Genomic DNA, 19,531 nt, shown 5'->3' with positions numbered 1-19,531 from the left:
ATTACAATTCTTACCTCCCTTAGCATGGATTATTTTTCTAATCCCTCCCTCAATTATTTTGTGATTACTTTAAATGTATGCCCCTCTGTGTGTGGGAATCACTGTTTACTTTATCAAAACTCCTATCAGGTCATGACTCATACAGATTCAATGAGCTGATCTCAAGCAAAATGGCATTGGGAGTGATGTAACTGACCTAATTCCCTCAGCTCCCAGAATGGGTTATCAGCCAGCTTTTCATGCTTCTGGCATGGTCCCGTGACCCCTGCTGGAAAATGGCCATTTGTGAGTAGCAGGTGAAGGTCCGATTATAGTTAATGCTGATGACCCAGCACACCTGGCCCAACCTGCGAACAGTCCATTCATTCACTTAAAATATGTTTGCTTGGCACAAAAGAATGCAAGAAATAAAAGTGGGAGTGGGCCACCAGGCCCTTCAAGTCTGCCTTGGATTCAATACAACCATGGCTGATCTATGCTGGCCTCGATTCCTTTTTTGTGCCATTTCTCCATAGCCCTCTATTCCTTGATCTATCAAATATTTATCCACCTCCACTTTAAATACTTCCAGTGATCCAGCCTCTGCCACCCTTTGGGGCAGAGAATTCCAGGGATTCACCGCCCTCTGTGAGAAGAAATTTCTATGCGCCTCAGTTTTAAATGACCAGCCCTTTATCTTGTAGCTTTGCCCTTTTGTCCGAGACTCTCCCACTAGTGGAAACATATCATCTACCCTGTCAACCTCCCTCAGAATCTTCTATGTTTGAATAAGGTCATCCATCGCTCTTCTAAACTCCAATGAATACAGAGCCAGACTATTTAGTCTCCTTTGATATGACAAACCCCTCTTCCAAGAATTAGCCTGGTGAATCTCCTTTGGACTGCTTCAATGTCACTATATAAATTTTGATGGTAAGGGGACCAAAACAGCTATCACCTGTGGAATCTCTCATGAGGCAGTGCCTTCATGGGAGAAGGGGAAAGAAAAATTGTCTTTGAATGTCAGCATTGCCAGTGTCCAGAGATTTTTGTTTACCTCTTCCATGTTTGGCATAACAGTAAATGTGTTTGTATTTTGAAGGTATCAATATGAGTGGATACTGTGTGCACCACTCGATTAGGATCTAGCTCCAACTGAGCTGGACCTTCTGTTTCAGGATTGTCTTTGAACAGTCTGTTGGCATGATTTCAGAATGCATGGCTGCTCTTAAACATGGCAATCTCATTTCAGTGGGTGAAATGTTAACTGACTGACATGGCCAGAAACAAGGGAAGAGTAAATTGTTGCTTTGTTCACCTCGCTAGGTATTGGGATAAAGACATTGCTTCATCAGCAAGCATTTCTGTGCAAGATTTGACAGCAGTCTGAACCAGGCTCCATCTGTGTTGCTTTGACAACGCTTCTGCTTGGATGAGCTCTGTTACTGAAGAGATGACACCTCCAGTCTCCATAGTAGCAGAGACAAATAAGAACAGAGATTCAATTTTTGGGACCCTTCATTTTTTCTCTCCTGTGTTTGAAGGGAACTCCTCCCCTGATGCTCTTGTGTCTGGTCAGAAATGAGTTCTAATTCTCCTGTGTTACTGTTGATGTTGAGAGCTTGTGGACTAGTCAGTTCTAGGAAGCGTCACAGACAGCCTCAGTCCGATCTCCAGTTCAGTTGAATACACGTGTACCTTCCAGCAGAGCCACTAGTTAACAGTTTGGACCAGGAACCCTGATTCATTTTCTCCTTTTTTGCCACTATGGACTTAGAGGCCTATTGTTCCTCCACATTGAGAGAAACCCAGGACCTTCCAAGCTGCTTCATTGTCAGCTCCCAAAGAATCAAATGTGCATTTGCTCATGAGATTTTTCAGGGTAGAAGACTGTAATTTGGTCCAGTGATGCTTAGATAATGTAGTTACAGGGCAGCTCAATCAGGCTGTGTTTTGCAGGCAGTTTCACAGAATAATTCTATGCTGTCAGACTTGGAGGGCATGTGTTGGTTTACAATCTCTCCGCAGCATTGGTGGCTTTGTTTTATTTTCACATACTGGCCCTTTCTCATTCGTTATTCCCACACTCTGGCCACCTTGCTACCCAACACCCCTTCAGCAGCATTGAAGGAGTATGGGGCACCTTATCCTTCCTACCAAAATATATCACCTAATACGGTATGGTGGCACAGTGGTTAGCGCTGCTGCCTCACAGCACCGGGGGCCAGGTTCAATTCCCAGCTTGGGTCACTGTGTGGAGTCTGCATGTTCTCCCTGTGTCTGTGTGGGTTTCCTCTGGGTGCTCTTCTCACAGTCCAAAGATGTACAGGTTAGTTGGATTGCCCATGCAAAATTGCCCCTTAGTGTCAGGGGGATGAGCAGGGTAAATGTGTGGGGTGACAGGAATAGGGCCTGGGTAGGATTGTGGTTGGTCCAGACTCGATGGGCTGAATACCTCCTTGTGTGCTGTAGGGATTCTATATTAAAACTGATTTGCCAAATAAACATCAATTCTGAAAATTTGTTAATGTTACTTGTATTTCTTCACTTTCATCCTCTGTATTAATACAATCACCACTAAAACTATTGAATTAAGGACAAAACATATGTGCAATTAAAATAAAATTAAAATTGATAGGAGAGGGGATTAAGGGTTATGGGGAGAGGACGGGAAAGTGGAACTGAGCAGCGACAGATCAGCCATGATCTTATTGAATGGCGGGGCAGGCTCGAAGGGCTGAATGGCCTACTCCTGCTCCTGTTTCTTATGTTCTTAAAATGATATTTTCCATTGCCAGCAAAGTGCAGTATGTCCTTTGGTGAAACAAACCAGCGGGTACCATGTGGGGAGTGGCACAGTGGTATTGTCAGTTGACTAGTAATGCAGAGAATGTACTACTGCTGAAGCAGTACTAATGCTTTCTAGCCTGCCAACGCTTTAAATTTGTCCCATTTAAGCTCTCGAGTAGTTGTAGCACCTTGTGAAAGAGCACACCATTGTTCGAGTTGCTTTTGTGAGAAAAGCTATCGTACATTTGTCTGTAGATTGAGTGTTTCTGTGCTGCGTCTCCTCGCTTGAAAACAGCTCGTTGAAGAAAGATGATTTTGTACAACTGCTTGTTGGAAATTGGTTTCTGTTCCTTTCCCTGAAGTAGTTAAAATAAAACAAAAATCCAATCACTGCAGTAAGGTGGAATAAAAAGAAAATACTTCTGGAAATCTGGACCAAAGTAGGAAATGGTGGGTGTGCTCAGCAGATCAGGTGGCATCTGTAATCGGGGGAAAATTGGCCTTTTGGCTAAGATCAAGTGTAGTATCAACATGCTATGCTTGGTTGAAGTCATTAGGTTACATTTTAGCTTCATTTGAAGCCATTTTTAAAAGCGGCATCTCGCCTTTTGGCTAAGATGCAAATGAGATCATTGGAGGGGGAGCTATGCCTACTCCAATCAGCTTGGATCATGTAGATCAACCCAAGACAGGAGGTGAGAGCTCTGTCTTGTCAGCTTGAATCGGGAATGTCTGAACTTGAGACTATGAATTGGACTTGATTGAATTGGAATAAAAACAAAAAAAAATCTAATGGGGAAAATGTTGGATGTTTCAGACCCCTTATCACAGTCTGGTAACAGGCCATTTGGTTCAATTGGTCAGTATTGACATTCAAAGAACAAAGAAAATTACAACAAAGGAATAGGTCCTTTGGCCCTCCAAGCCTGCACTGACCATGCTGCCCGACTGAACTAAAACCCCCTACCCTTCCGGGGACCATATCCCTCTATCCCCCTCCTACTCTTGTATTTGTCAAGACGCCCCTTTAAAAAAAATTCATTCACTCACTCGCAAGCCTCTCATTCTTCTCACCCAATCAAAACAATCTTATATTCCTTCTTCATAAGTTTATCTGGCTCCTTTCTACACGTGTTCTTGCTATTTGCCTCTATTTCATGTGGTTGACAAAGAAGTTCCCCTGAATTCCTTGTTGGATTTATTCGTAACTATCTTATGTTTATGCCCCTTAGTTTTGGACTCGCGTTCAATTGGAAACATTTTCTGTACATACACCCGATCAAACTCTTTCTTAATCTTAAAGCCATGTATCAGGTCACTCCTCAGTCTTCTCTTATCGAGAGAAAAAAGCCCCAGCCTGCTTAATCTTCCTACTCAATTTATCTTCTCGTTTCATGATAGCATCCTTATGAATCTTTCTTTCACCTCTTCCAGTGCTTCTGTGTCCTTTTTATAAAATGGCAACCAGGATTATTCACAGCGCTGCAAGTGTGGTTTTAACCAAAGATAATAAGTTTTAACATCATCTCTGCTTTGTAATTCTGTCTCTTTCCAAATGAACTTGTGTTATATTCACCTTTCAGATCGCCTGCATTCCTAATTTTAATGATTTGTGTATCTGTACCTGTAAATTCCTTTGCTGTGTCTTTGTCAATGAAATGCTCATTTTGCCAGTTTATTCTGGTGTCTTGTATTTTTTCCCCATCATCTATCCTGGGTTGTTTTCTCATATACATTTCTTAGCAATTACCAAACAAGTGGTGTTCTAGAAAAAATAAATATGCATCACCAAGCTATTAAGCAAGAAGAGTAGGCTTAACAAAGACACCATTTGTGTTGTCAGACACTACAGGTGACTTTTATCACGTAGAGCTTTTTGTTCGTTGTATGTAACAGTCATCTCAAAAGCAGACAGTCATTCAAATATTCAATGCTTATAAACATTCAGTGCTTAGCAATGTCGAGATTCGTCTTTATGCAGGAATGCACACAGAACAAGGGGAGCTAGGGCATTTTCACCGTAACTTCATTGTAGTGTTAACGTAAGCCTACTTGTGACACTAATGAATAAACTTTAAAAATTTTTACTTTAAAAGGCACTTGCCTACAATGATATAACACGTCATTAACTTAATAATGACACAGCTCTTCCTGCCTGGTTAAAGCTCTGTAACTACAAAGCTGTTCTTTATTAAGAGCTTCTATCTCACTGAGAAGGCTTCAGGTCAATCCACATCCCACAACTTGCTCTGAAAACTCTGCTCACGTTTTTTGACAGTTGTGACAATTTCCACCACAGCAGCTGAGACGATCCACAACATTCTAAGACAATCAACAAGATTGTAAATAAGATAACCCACAATATTCTAATTGAAAAGTCAACTTGCCGTATCCCTCAACATCAATGGATCCTTTGAATAATTCCAGGGTCTGAAAAATGAATTATTTTTTCCTTGGGCCATACCCCATCTATTTGCAAAGTTTACCCCATTAGCTTTCGAGCGATATTATGTATAGACTAACAGGGTGCAAACATTCTCTCTGCCACCACCACTTCAGCGGCAAGGAAGATAACCCACCATTTCTTTAAGAAATAGTCCTGTCTCCCAGTGCTAACTGATCCTTTAAAAATATTCAGGATCCGAATCTGCATCTTCACCACAAACTTGTTTGGTTCTTCTGTGTACCAAGTTTCGGTGAAATCCATCCATTCATTTTTGAGATAGAATGAAGCCCAGTCCGTCCCACAAACCAGCCTCCTATCCACTGACTCTGCCCACACTTCCGCTGCCTTGGAAAAACAGCCAGGACAATCGCACCCCGGACATTCTCTTTTCCACCTCCTTCTGTTGGCAAAAAGATACAAAAGCCTGAGGTCACGTACCAACTGACTCAAGAACAGCTTCTTCCTTGCTGCCATCAGACTTTTGAATGGACCTACCATATATTAAGTTGATCTTTCTCTACACCCTAGCTATAACTGTAACACCACATTCTGCTCTCTCTCCCTTCCTTCTCTATGAATGATATGTTTTGTGTATATAGCACTCAAGAAACAATACTTTTTGCTGTATATTAATACGTGTGACAATTAATCAAATCAAATAATGTTTAAATGCCAACAGGCTAACAAGTGGATGAAGACATTACCTCCACTGATAGTCAGTGGCAGAGGTAATTACAAAGCTGCAGTAATCACTAGGTATCAGGCAGTGGCTCCCTTTTCTGAGACGTGTTTCGGGATTTTTCCGAAAGATCAGAGCTAAAAAGCCAATATAATTGACAGACATTTTGGTCCCTTTGATGAACCTATTTCAGCAACTGGCTGTTACTGCATCATTCTGTGAATGACTTTAGCCTTAAATAGACTTGTTTTGTCTGTTGTCTGCCACAAACATGTACGATGTAAATGCCATTAATTGTCCTCTGAAATGACAGGAGCACCTGATGGAAGGCCTTGCTCAATATTGCTGAGTTCAATTACAGTTCTTCTGTGCCGGCTTTTCATTTCCTCCAAATCACGTGATCCCAACACTACTTGGTGCACAGGCTCTCATTCAGTTTGCAGGAAGTGTGAGCTGGGACTGACCAAAATAGAAAGGCTTGTTTGAGAAGACAGCAGGCACATTGGGAAATTGAGAGAAGCTGACATAGAATCATAAAATCCTACAGTGCGGAAGGAGACCATTCGGCTCATCGAGATTGACCACAATCCCATGCAGGCCCCACTCCCGCAACCCCATGCATTTACTAGTTCCCCCTGACACTAAGGGTCAATTTAGCGTGGCCAATCCACCTAACCCACACGTCTTTGGAGTGTGGGAGGAAACCAGAGCACCCGGAGAAAATCCACACAGACACAGGGAAAATGTGCAAACTCTGCAAAAACCGTGACACGTCGGGAGTTGAACCCAGGTCCCTGGCACTGTGAGGCAGCAGTGCTAACCAGTATGCCACCGTGTCGAGTTACATGCAGGGAAACATTTTGCCAGCAAGGTGGTACTTTTAGTACTGTAGCCCCTCAGTAATACTACATGGGATTATGTGGCCGAGTCAGTAGTGGGGCTTGAACCTCTGCCTCAGTAGCAAGAGTCCTCTCAAATGAATCAAATTGGAATGTGTACACTGGGTAACTTACCGACCATGATACAATTATGGGTCAAAACTGTAATGAGTCCCTAGGTTCAGCAGATGAGCTGTGCAGAGCATGAAAGAGCCAGGTTCAATCCCTGGTTAGTCCTAGGTTAGCTGGTCTCAGCTGGAATGCTACAGTTGGCCTCAGTGAGAAAGAACAGTTTGGATTCTTGCCCCAGACTACTGCTCAGTGACCCTTTTGTGGGAAAGTTGATCATTGGGCGAGAGAAAGATGCCCTTCCTGAATTGATTGGTTGCTGACCCTCACTCCTGAGGTTCAGACTCAAAGACTGGCAGCTTGGGTGAGGGACCAGAGGGGAGGTTTGGACTGTACTCCACAGAGAATCAAAGCTTCCAGAAGAGTTGCTGGTGGGTGGAGATGTAAATATTGGATTCTGTAGAGCAGTCTTTCATGGTCCTTTAAACAGCGACAATAAAATGCCTTAGTCAGTTCCTCAGCATGATTTGGTTTGATGGGTTCTGAAATGACTGATCAGTCCAGTGTATGGTCTCCAGACTCTACCACATGTGGGTACATAAAGGGTTGGGCAGATGGGTTGCTTGGAGGTTCGTACAGTGCCTCCAAAGTCTCAACTTCACTTCTGTATGTTCCTGATGGAATCTCCCAATGTGCCTGCTGTCTTCTCAAACAAGCCTTTTCCAATTTGGTCAGTCCCACGCCAGAGACAGCGAGTGTGCTTGATACAACAGTTATCAATAAAAATGACAAATAGTATGGAACAAAGTCAAAGGATTTTGAAAGGGTGTTCTAGATAACTTATATAGATGATCTGGAGGAGGGAACCGAGTGTAGGGTGTCGAAATTTGCTGATGACACCAAGATTGGGGGAACGGCAAATTGTGTGGAGGGTGTGGAGAGTCTGCAGAAGGATCTAGATAGGCTGGGCGAATGGGCCAGGAAATGGCAAATGGAATTTAATGTTGGCAAGTGTGAGGTGGTCCACTTTGGTAGGAAGAATGGTAGGAAGGACTATTACTTACGTGGCAAAAAACTGCAGCAGGCGATGGTGCAGAGGGACCTCGGGGTCCTTGTGCATGAGTCGCAAAAACCCAGCTTGCAGGTGCAGCAGGTGGTCAGGAAGGCGAATGGGATGCTGGCCTTCATAGCGAGGGGGATTGAATATAAAAGTAGGGAGGTCTTGCTGCAGCTGTATAGGGCATTGGTGAGGCCGCAGCTGGAGTACTGTGTGCAGTTTTGGGCGCCGCACCTGCGCAAAGATATTTTGGCCTTGGAGGGAGTGCAGAGGAGGTTTACTATGCTGATACCAGAGTTGAGGGGGTTGAGCTATGAGGAGAGGCTGAATAAACTAGGCTTGTGCTCGTTAGAGTTTAGAAGAATGAGGGGAGATCTCACTGAGACGTATAAGATGATGAATGGGATGGATAGGATAGAGGTGGAGAGACTCTTCCCGCTCAAAAAAGACAGTAGGTCTAGGGGGCACAGCCTCAAGACAAAGGGGAGGTGGTTTAGAACGGAGTTGAGGAGGAACTTCTTCACTCAAAGGGTGGTGAATCTCTGGAATTCTCTGCCCGTTGAAGTGGTGGAGGCTGCCTCGCTAAATATTTTTAAGACGCGGGTTGATGGGTTTTTGATAAGAGAGGGGATTAAGGGTTATGGGGAGAGGGCGGGAAAGTGGAACTGAGCCACGACAGATCAGCCATGATCTTATTGAATGGCGGGGCAGGCTCGAAGGGCTAGATGGCCTACTCCTGCTCCTATTTCTTATGTTCTTATAACTTACATTACAGGGCACTTTTAGCACAATAAAGCCTCTCCAAGATGCTTCATAGAAGCTTATTAAAACAACATATTACACAAAGCCACGTAAGGGCATTTAGGTCAAATGACTAAAAGCTTGGTTGAAGACTTAGCTTTTAAGGAGTGCCTTAAAGGAGGAAAACAAGGTCAAGAGGTGTAGGGAGGGGAAATCCCAAACTTGGGACCTAGGCATCTGACAGCATAGCCTCTAATGGTGGAGCTGTCAAAATTAGCAATGGCAGCTATCTCAAGGCAAACCTACAACATCTGTGATTCTATTTCAAGAGCTTCTCAGTGAAGTTGATGACGCCACAAAATGTTCAATGCAACGTGGACAATGGGTCCTTTTTGAAACCTGAGGATTGACTGTCAAATAATGAGATGTGGAGGAGGGGGTGGGGTGGGGGTAATAAATAGATAATGACTGTTAAAAACTGTGCATTCCCAAAGCAACCAGTTCAGATAAAAGGCAGAAGTGAAGCCTTTGAATAAGAATATTTATACATTGCTGACTTGTGTGCTGCAGTGTGCATTGTCTCAGCATCTTGTGGCATGTTGTCTTCTTAAGAGAGACTTCTGATTGAGGAATGGATTCAATCAGAAATGTGAGTTTAATGAGCTCATTATTCCATTCATCAGCGCAGGATCTATCTCCATCTCCTGCTTTCCGACACTGCACCACTCTTCCCTACCAGCTGCTACCTTGCGCCACCTCTCCTTGCCTCCATTAGCTTCTCTGTGGAATTAATTCTAAAGCTCTCAAAACACAATTCTTTCTGCGGTTTCACTTCACCTCTGCAGCCTCCTCTGGCCCTGGCTGCATCTTCCACTGTGGTTCATCTCCTTCCCTCCTAATCACCCACCACTCGATTCTACCATTGATGGGAGACCCTTCAACCATTCGAACTCCACCCCAACATTTCAAAACCCGCTTTGACTTCACCTGTGCACACCTTTCCTAACTCTTCCTCATGTCTGACCTTTATCTCTGGACTACCTTGACACCTCTTTATGTTATAGGCCATACATCAGTGCAGGTGGTTCTCACCAGACATCCATATCTATATTTTGAGTAGAACCAGGAGTAGGAGCATTGGCTGATTTTCCCCTAGTTCAGAGGTACAGAGGCCAATTTAAATAGCTCCTAAATAGTTTGTGCCTAGGCTGACATGAGCTCATTCAACGTAGACCAAGATTTGAACCTGGCGTTTCTGATCCTTCTAGCACACTGCTGCTTTTGAATGATTTAATGAGGGGTGGTTGGAGAAACTTGCTTTCAAGATATTTGAAATAAAATGAGCTTGTAACTCATAATGAGGTAAAAAGGGCTGGAAATTGGACTCTGAAATGTATAGAGAAAATGCTGGTAATACCCAGATCACTGCCTGACACAGAGAGAAGGGGTGGTGCAGTGGTTAGTACTGCTGCCTCATTGCCCCAGGGACATGGGTTCAATCCTGGTTTTGGGTTACTGTGTGTAGTCTGCGTGTTCTCCCCGTGTCTGCATGGGTTTCCTCCCATAGTCCAAAGATGAGCAGATTAGATTGTTTGGCCATGCTAAATTGCCTCTTAGTGTCCAAAGATGTGCAGGTTAGGTGGATTGGCCATGCTAAATTGCCCCTTAGCATCAGGGGATGGAAGGGTAAATGCATGGGGTTATGGGGGATAGGGCCTGGGCAGGATTGTGGTCGGTGCAGACTGGATGGGCCGAGTGGCCTCCTCCTGCACCGTAGGGATTTTATGAAAAAAAGAAGATATATTCACGTTAAACTCAGGACCCGTCCTCGTGCCAGTCTGGTTAGAGTCCTCGCTGTTTGAATCAGTTGAATAATGTGGGCAGGCTGGAGGGGATGCTTTATACGATACAAGATTCTGGTGCAGGGGAATGGAAGCTCTTTCAGCTTTGGTGTCCGGTATTGTCACATCAGCAGGCTACCAGCAGTTAGGCACAATGTTCCCCCTGCTTTCACAACTTAACTCCTGCTGCATTGCTGGCATATTTTCTTTTCTTGCACAAGCCACTCTGTCAGCTCTCTGAATTAGCTGTGGTTTTGCTTTATGCTTTTAAGAGCTGAATTGATGCGTCATGCTAACAGCTAGAGAGGTCAAGTGAGCTTGAATCATGAATGGGGCTGGATTAATGCCTCACACTCTGAGCTAAAAGGGCATCATTTTAAAAAGTTTATTTATTAGTCACAAGTAAGGCATACATTAACACTGCAATGAAGTTACTATGAACTATGAAGAGAGGCTGAATAGACTGGGTTTGTACTCGGAATTTAGAAGGATGAGGGGGGAATCTTATAGAGACGTATAAGATAATGAAGGGGATGGATAGGGTAGAGGTAGAGAGATTCTTCCCGCTCAGAAAGGACAGCAGGACTAGAGAGCACAGCCTCAAGATAAGGCGGGGGGGGGGCGCAGTTTAGAACGGAGTTGAGGAGGAACTCCTTCACTCAAAGGATGGTGAATCTCTGGAATTCTCTGCCCGTTGATGTGGTAGAGGCTACCTCGCCAAATAAATTTAAGTCACGGGTGGATAGGTTTTTGGTAGGCAAGGGGATTAAGGGTTATGGGGAGAAAGCGGGAAAGTGGAACTGAGCCACTTCAGATCAGCCATGATCTTATTGAAAGGCGGGGCAGGCTCGAAGGGCTAGATGGCCTACTCCTGCTTCTATTTCTTATGTTCTTATGTACTGTGAAATTCCCCTAGTCGCCACATTCCAGCACCTGTATGGTTCAATGCACCTAACCAGCACGTCTTTCAGACAGTGGAAGGGTTAGAGTTAGGATTTGGATTAGAGTTAGGAAACATCCGGAGGAAACACACACAGACACGGGGAGAGCGTGCAAACTCCACACAAACAGTGACCCAAACCGAGAATCAAACCCAGGTCCCTGGCTGTGCCTTCGTGCCGCACTGTAACCCCTTACACCATTGAATTCCCTGCTTTGTCCTTCAGCAGCAAGGCATCTGCTGCAGGCTTGAGTAATTCCTATGATTGGCACTAATCCCCAAGCTACCATGATACCATCTGTACAGCCTGTTGCTGGAATATTCTGGATAAAATCTTGGGACTAGGCAGAAGGTTTGGACTCTTTCTGATGTCTTGTAAGGCCCTGATAATGGTGTAAAATTTGCAATGTAACCGACCAGCTATCTGACAGCTGGATACGAAGAACAAGGAAAATTACAACACACAAACAGGACCTTTGGCCCTTCAAGCCTGCACCGACCATGCTGTCCAACTGAACTAAAATCCCCTACCCTTCAGGGGACGTATCCCTCTATTCCCATCCTTAAAAGTCATTATCGTATCTGCTTCCATTACCTTCCCTGGCAGTGAGTTCCAGGCACCCACCATCCTCTGTGTAAAAAAAACTTGCCTCGTACATCTCCTTTAAACCTTGCCCCTCGCATCTTAAACCTATGTCCCCTAGTAATTAACTCTTCCACCCTGGGAAAAAGCTTCTGACTGTCCACTCTGTCCATGCCCCTCATAATCGTGTAAACTTCTGTCAGGTTGCCCCTCAACCTCCATCATTCCAGTGGGAACAAACCACGTTCCTCCAACTTCTCATAGCTAATGCCCTCCATACCAGGCAACATCCCGATAAATCTTTTCTCCTCTCCAGAGCCTCCACATCCTTCTGGTAGTGTGGTGACCAGAACTGAACACTGTATTCCAAGTGCGGCCTAATTAAGGTTCTATAAAGCTGCAACATGACTTGCCAATTTTTAAACTCAGTCTCCCGACTGATGAAGGCAAGCATGCTGTATGCCTCCTTGGCCACCTTCTCCACCTGCATTGCCACTTTCAGTGACCTATGTACCTGTACACCCAAATCCCACTGTTTGTTAATACTCTTAAGGATTCTGCCGTTTACCGTTACAATGCAAGAGTCTCACCTCCCAGTGGTCACCGTCAACTGAGCTGAAAGCATTTTACAGCCCTTTGTGTTGGCTGTTTGAAATAGCAATCCAATTTGTGACATTCTCTGTCTCCCCCAAAGCTCTGCAGTTTTTCCTTTTCAAGCATGCATCAGATTACCTTTTGCAACTTACCATTGAATGTGCTTCTGCCATCCTTTCAGGCAGTGTATTCCAGATCACCATAAAATGCTGCATAAAGTAAGTTCTCCTTGTTTTAAAAATATCAGTCTTAAACCATACTCTGTGCTGCCTCAGTTATGATCCCAGTCAATATTAATTTATTTTGTATTCAAATGTGGAGGGCAGCTTCTGAACAGAGCCACAGGAGACAGCTGGTGAACTTTTAATAAAAGAATTAAACATTTTAAACAAGAAAAGATTAACTGTATTATACTACTCTTTCACCCCAGCTATACCTTTAAGGTAAGGTATCCAAATTTGCAAAGATGGCACGTTACAGAAAATGTATGTTAATCCCTAATGTTCCCAATAAGCATACAATTTATGTAAACTACTATACAAATTGTGGTTGGATAACCTTCATCCCAAAAGAAAGTTTTTATTTCCCATCAGCTCCCAAATATTTGTCACACCGTGAGCCAGTTGGCCTCACAGAAACCCTGTCTTTCTCACAAGGCCTTCCAGTTTCCATATTCGATGAACTTGTCCTGGAATTCTTTCCCAAACAACACTTTTACTTGGATATCTCCAACAAGGATCCATCTCCAAGGTTTCAACCTCTCCCTCTAAGGTTCCTTTAACCTATATACATTCAAGCTGCGCCTTCCATGCATACTTAAAGATTTGGCTGTGCCAAGCGGAATACTGCTGCTTCAAAAGTCCATAGTAAGGAGTCCTCGATTTTCAACTGTCTCTTCAAATCTTCTGGCTTCTTTCAGGCCCACTTTGTTCCAAATCTGCTCCTTACACCTCTGCTCCTTACTTTCAGTTCCACTGAACATGATTTGTTTCTGATTCCTGACCTTGTTCTTTGATTTGACTTGTTTTCCTGGTCCTTCTTTTTGTCTCACTTCCTGGATTTTGGGACATAGTTCTTTTCTTTGGGCCTGCTCCCTTTAGTTCCTGTACTGCCTCATCTGGCACTTTCTCTGAAATGGTGCTTCCCTGTGAAGACATTGAGGGTCACTTAAATCTTCCTTTTGCACTGTTTCACTTTCTTCCTCTTCCTCTGTGCAAATGCAGAGCTGGTTTCCAAACCTCAAAACAAAAATTGTCCCTGTACACAGGGCTGTTTACTGACCTGCAAGCAAAACAAATGCACCAACTGCACATGTACAGCCTTTCTCTGGCCAGTATGTTCACATAGACTGTTGGAACCCAATCATTGTTTTAAAAAGATAGTTTTGTTTTACTTTCCTCTTGGATTTGGCAAACCTTCCACTACCCACCCACCTGGCCAAATTTCCTTGAATAGTCCTCCTTGCTCCTGAACTCGCATCTTTCTCTGGTTTCTCTCCTGTCTCCCCTCATGCTCACTCTGAGCTCCTCTTGTCTATGAGACCCGCCTCCTATTCCCTTGGTCCTAGTCCCATTTAAACTGGGGGCGGCATGGTGGCACAGTGGCTAGCACTGCTGCCTCTCAGTGCTAGGGACCCAGGTTCAATTCCAGCCTCGGGTCATTGTCTGTGTGGAATCACCCTGCGTCTGCGTGGGTTTCCTCCAGGTGCTCCAGTTTTCTCCCACTCCCCAAAGATGTGCGGGTTAGGTTGATTGGCTATGCTAAATTGACCCTCGTGTCAGGGGATTGGCGGGTTAAATATGTGGGGTTGTGGGAGTGGGACTTGGGTGGGATTGCAGTTGGTGCAGACTTGATGGGCTGAATGGCCTCCTTTTGCACTGTGAGAATTCTGTGAAACTGCTGCCTACCCAACTTACCCTCCAGGTCCCCAACTTAACCCAGATTGTGAACTGTTCCCCCTCTTCAGGTGTTGCTCCTCTTTCCTTCAAATCTTCCAACATTACCGCTGTCTTTTAAAAAAAAACCCTCGATACCTCCATCTGTGCAAACTACCACCCCAGCTCCAACTACCTTGTCACTCCGAAGCCCTTGAATATGTTATCACTTCCTAAATCAGTTCCCATCTGTCCAGGAACTCCATGTCTAAATCCCTATACTCTGGTTTCTGCCCCTGCTCTAATACCACAGCAGCTCAAAGTCGCAAATACCATCCTGTGTGACAGTGACCAAGGTAAACTTTCCTGCTCCGTCCTTCTTGACCTGTCTTTAGTCTTTGACATGGTTGACCACGTTATCTTCCTCCAACAACCCTCCATTGTTATCAAGCTGAGTGTGACTGTTCTCATCTGGTGTTTTCTTATCTAATTGTATCTAATCCACTTGTACATTCCCAGTTATAATTGCTGTACCGTTGATGGCTGTGCCCATAACTGCCTCGGCTACAATCTCTGGAATTTCCTCCTACACCTCTTGACCTTTCTGCCTCTTTCTCATCCTTTGAGCCGTTTTTTTTGGTTGAAATTCAGCACTATAGGAAACAATTGGGTCGAGGGACTAATTGGATATCTACTTCAATGCACATGCAGGCACAATGGACTGAATGGCTTCTGTGCTATATCATTTGATGAAATAACGTCCCATGATACTGATGCTAAATCTCCTCTGTGACCCTACTAGCACTGAGTTGATAACCACTGGCTCCCCATATGTGTTGGGTAACCTGTACCTTTTCTGCCTGTTGACACTGTGGCCCTCCCTCATTCCTGCTCATTGGTGGTGGAATCTTTCCTACTCTTGCCTATTGGTGCTGTGTGACTGTTGCCCTATTGGTCAAGCTGTGCCCTCAGTACTCACTAGCTTAGCTCTGTCATCCTCTCCTGGTCATTGGCAGGGCCCTGTACTGTTTTTCATTTATTAGTCACAAGTAAGGCTTATGTTAACAGGCAATGAAGTTACTGTGAAAATCCCCAAGTCGCCAGACTCCGGCGCCTGTTTGGGTGCACAGAGGGAGAATTTAGCATGGCTAGTGCACCTAACCAGCACGTCTTTCAGACTGTGGGAAGAAGCCGGAGCACCCGAGGAAACCCACGCAGACGTGGGGAGAATGTGCAGACTCTGCACATGCAGTGACCCAAGCCAGGAATTGAACTTGGATCCCTGGCGCTGTGAGGCATTCGTGCCAATCACTGTGCCACTGTGCGGTCCCGTACTTGCCCTGATAATGCGATTTCACTTGTGCCCCTTATTTTATATTCAGTGTGAAGTTTTATTACTATTTTGACTGTCAATATTCTCTTTTCAGACTGTGGATATTCACAAGGAGAAGGTTGCCAGAAGAGAGATTGGTATCTTGACCACCAACAAAAACACCTCCAGGACTCATAAAATCATCGCCCCGTCCAACCCTGAGAGGCCTGTCAGGTACATCAGGAAGCCCATCGATTACGCCATCTTGGATGACATCGGTCATGGAGTGAAGGTATGCTTTGTAGGACTGGGAACTGGTAACAGAGCGCTTGTGGCTGGAGGTGGAGTTACAGGAGCTGCTTGGGAAGAGGCGGGTATATCGGGACAGTCAGTAACAAATGCTGCAAATTGGAAATTATTTGAAATTCATTCTTTTAAAGTCAGCACCATATTGAAGAAAACTGGTCACTAATATGCATAAAAAGGCTTACTGGAGAGTTAATAATATGTGATTTTATATAACGAATCACCCAGTAATCCATTTTTGTAATCTCATTAGCACATTTTCCTTTAAGGAACGGCTAACTAAATAGGCTTAATACTCGAGTTATAGAAAACCGCCATTTGTAATGTTCTATTTGTAATCAGTCATTAGAGGCAGAAGTCCCTTCACCAAAGTCCTTTTATTTACACGTCTGACAACAACATACAGAGCGCTTTCAGTGAGCAGTCTACGTTAGGAGCACCAGAGGAATTGACACTGTTGGTTAAATACAAAGCTAGAAGCTCTCTGATCAGCCCATCAATTTGGCCCTTAATCAGGGCATTCATATTCTAACAGGCCCACCTGATTAAAGTCATTACAGTATTTAAGCTGCCTCATGGCAGACATTAGCTGTTAGAGATTGCTATGTCCGCTGGCACATAGAGGTTTACATTGAACTACTTTTGTTTTGATGCATCCCAGGAGCAATATGCTGAATCAAAGCATTGCCCATCCTCTTTCAGTTGACCTCCAATTTTGGAAAGCTCCACATTTCACACTTCTACCAATCTACCGTCTATGAAAATCTTTGACGCCCCCTCCCCCGACCCTTTAATATTGTGAGGTACATAAATCTGCAGAGGGGTAGCAGATTGTTGGTCTTCATTATGCACTGAGTCAGCTGATCTCCTTCCAAGATGCCAGGAGTTCTACATTACAAAACAGCGAAAGAATGAGCCAGTGTTTCTGGTCTTGATCTGTATCCAGTGACCCCTGCTGAAAAGGATGTGTGCATGGGAGCCATGGGAGGATGGGAGAGTGGACTTGGCTATGATTCCCCCTAATATCCTGCTGGCTGTCACTGACCTGATTCACATATTTCAACAACTATTTAGGTGGAAGGTTGCCTGTGGAACCGTATTCAAATGAAAGTCACCTTCAGGAGATGGGCAGAATAGGACAGTGATGTAGAAACATTGACAATTCACTGGGATAGAGACAGAGAAATTATTTCTTCAGAACATGCACACGTGGGAGGTAACAGCCTAGTGGTATTAACACTAGACAATTAATCCAAAAACTCAAATAATGTTCTGGGGACCCGGGTTCAAATCCCGGCAGATGGTGGAATTTGGATTCAATTTTAAAAATCTGGAATTATGAATCTGCTGATGACCACGAAACCATTGTCAATTGCCGGAAAACCCCATCTGGTTCTCTGATGTCCTTTATGGAAGGAAGCCTGTCGTCCTTACCTGGTCTGGCCTACAAGTGACTCTTAAATGCCCCCAGGAATAGGTAATAAGTGCTTGTCCAGCCCGTGACACCCACATTCCATGAACTAATTTATAAAAATTCACTGAGCAGCAAGGGAGACATATTGGAGGAGAATCGCATGGTTATGTTGAAAGCTACAGACAGGTTGAAAAGGGATATTTTACCTATGTTACAATCGTATATAATTTGCATGAGATCATTTCAATGCTGTGAACCTGATTGGAAGGATTCAAACCTGGTCTTCCAGCAAAGAGGGACATAGATTTGGGAAGCTTCAACACAGAGGGCTGCACGATGACACAGTAGTTAGCACTGCTGCCTCACAGTGCCAAGGACCCAGATTCGATTCCACTCTCGGGTCACTGTCTGTCTGGAGTCTGCACGTTCTCCCCGTGCCTGAATGGATTCCCTCTGGGGGCTCCGGTTTCCTCTCTCAGTCCAAAGATATGCGGGTCAGGTTGATTGGCCATGCCCCTTAGTGTCAAGGGGATTAGCAGCATAAATATGTGGGGTTATGGGGATAGCACCTGGGTGGGATTGTTGTTGGTGGAGGCTCGATGGCCAAGTGGCCTCTTTCCGCACTGGAAGGATTCTGTGATTCTACATTCAAAGACTTGAGGGAGTTTAAAATGGAATGGTTGCCAGCAAGGATTCAGGCATCATGGTGGCATTTTTTTACGGAACGGTAAATGTAAATGGTAATAGGCATATGTTCCACCCACAGTGGCATCAAAGATTACAAGGCCCAGATTCCATCCCTGAGCTCTGCTGGGTTAAACGCTGGCAGCTAGGGCCACAGCACTGTCAGGCTAAGGGAAGTACAATTAGCCAGCTGGCCTGTTCTTTATCACTGCCCCATGGACCCCTTTGGGAAGTGCACCCTCAAACATCGCGACAGAATGGGGTTGGACAGATTGGCACAATTTGTGCCAGGACCCCAGTTTCCTGCAAGGCCGAACTGCAGCATGATATCAAGACAGCACTCTAGAGACAGAGGGAGTGAACTAAGGGAAATGTATTGCTGGTGACTGCTCAACGTAGCTTAGTTCTTGGGGAGTGCAAACCCTGCACCAAAGTTTTTCAGTGAAAATTGGGCACTGCATTAATAGTGGAATCTTGTCTGCATTTAGAACAAAGTGCCTGCATTGCTGTCAACTCAACAGCATTGAGAAATCACTGCAAAACTTTGACTCCTAACACAGCCTTTTATCTTGTAAGCTCTGTGACTTGTAGTGCGATAGATTAGTTAAATGGTTACAGATTCCCAGTCTGGAGAAATGTCCCTCTGAATTCCCACTGTGAGCTCTGTGCAGACTGCTGTTCTCAAAAGATAGGAATGCTGCTTTATCTTGCATTCTCTTGAATCTCATGATTGTAGCTTATCCTGGTGCTGGGTACCCCCTACTGGTTTCTGAAAGTGTTGTTTATTGTTGAGGTAAATCTAAGTGGGTTGACCAATGTTGAACTGAAGTAGAATTTAGATAGGGCAGACTGAGTCACCAAGCATCTTATGTTCATGCCGCAAGGTCCTGTGCTATTTCCAACAGCAATGTTGCAGTATTCACTAAAATGGCAGCTGGTTTACAAAGCCTGGCAAAGATTTTTGCTTCTGCCTCTCTTTAATATCAGAAATTCTTGATATTAATCAGGTCTCCTTGAGCTATCCTGACTATGTTAACACAAGCTTCAATCCCCTCAGTATCAGCCCACCCACAATCTCACCATATCCTGGATTCCCAGGCTGCCGGGATTCGAACCTGGGTCCCCAGAACATTATTTGAGTTTCTGGATTAATTGTCTAGTGTTAATACCACTTTCCTTAGCCCATAATTTCACTCTGTTAACCCCAACTACCTACCTTCTCACTGTATCCCTGAATCACATCTTCTCACTGTATCCCTGAATCACACCTCCTCACTGTATCCCTGAACCACACCTCCTCACTGTATCCTGGAGCACACGTCTCATTGTATCTGGAATCACATT

At 44.4% G+C, this 19,531-nt stretch overlaps 1 protein-coding gene across 15 annotated transcripts in view; it reads left to right on the top strand.

The window, feature by feature from the left end:
• LOC145349967 (abl interactor 2) overlaps positions 1 to 19,531 on the top strand; it is a 152,702-nt gene that overhangs the window by 86,023 nt on the left and 47,148 nt on the right. For all 15 annotated transcript variants that reach the window (XM_080198726.1, XM_080198718.1, XM_080198725.1 and 12 more), the window contains exon 3: positions 15,899 to 16,075. In XM_080198726.1, coding sequence (XP_080054852.1) covers positions 15,899 to 16,075 — 177 coding nt within the window. The remainder of the gene's footprint in view (positions 1 to 15,898; positions 16,076 to 19,531) is intronic.

This window comes from Carcharhinus amblyrhynchos, chromosome 11 (assembly GCF_965287045.1).
Source record: "Carcharhinus amblyrhynchos chromosome 11, sCarAmb.v2.hapA, whole genome shotgun sequence".
Classification (NCBI taxonomy): domain Eukaryota; kingdom Metazoa; phylum Chordata; class Chondrichthyes; order Carcharhiniformes; family Carcharhinidae; genus Carcharhinus; species Carcharhinus amblyrhynchos.
The sequence above is the reverse complement of the archived record's forward strand: the minus strand, read 5'-3'. Positions and strand labels throughout refer to the sequence as shown.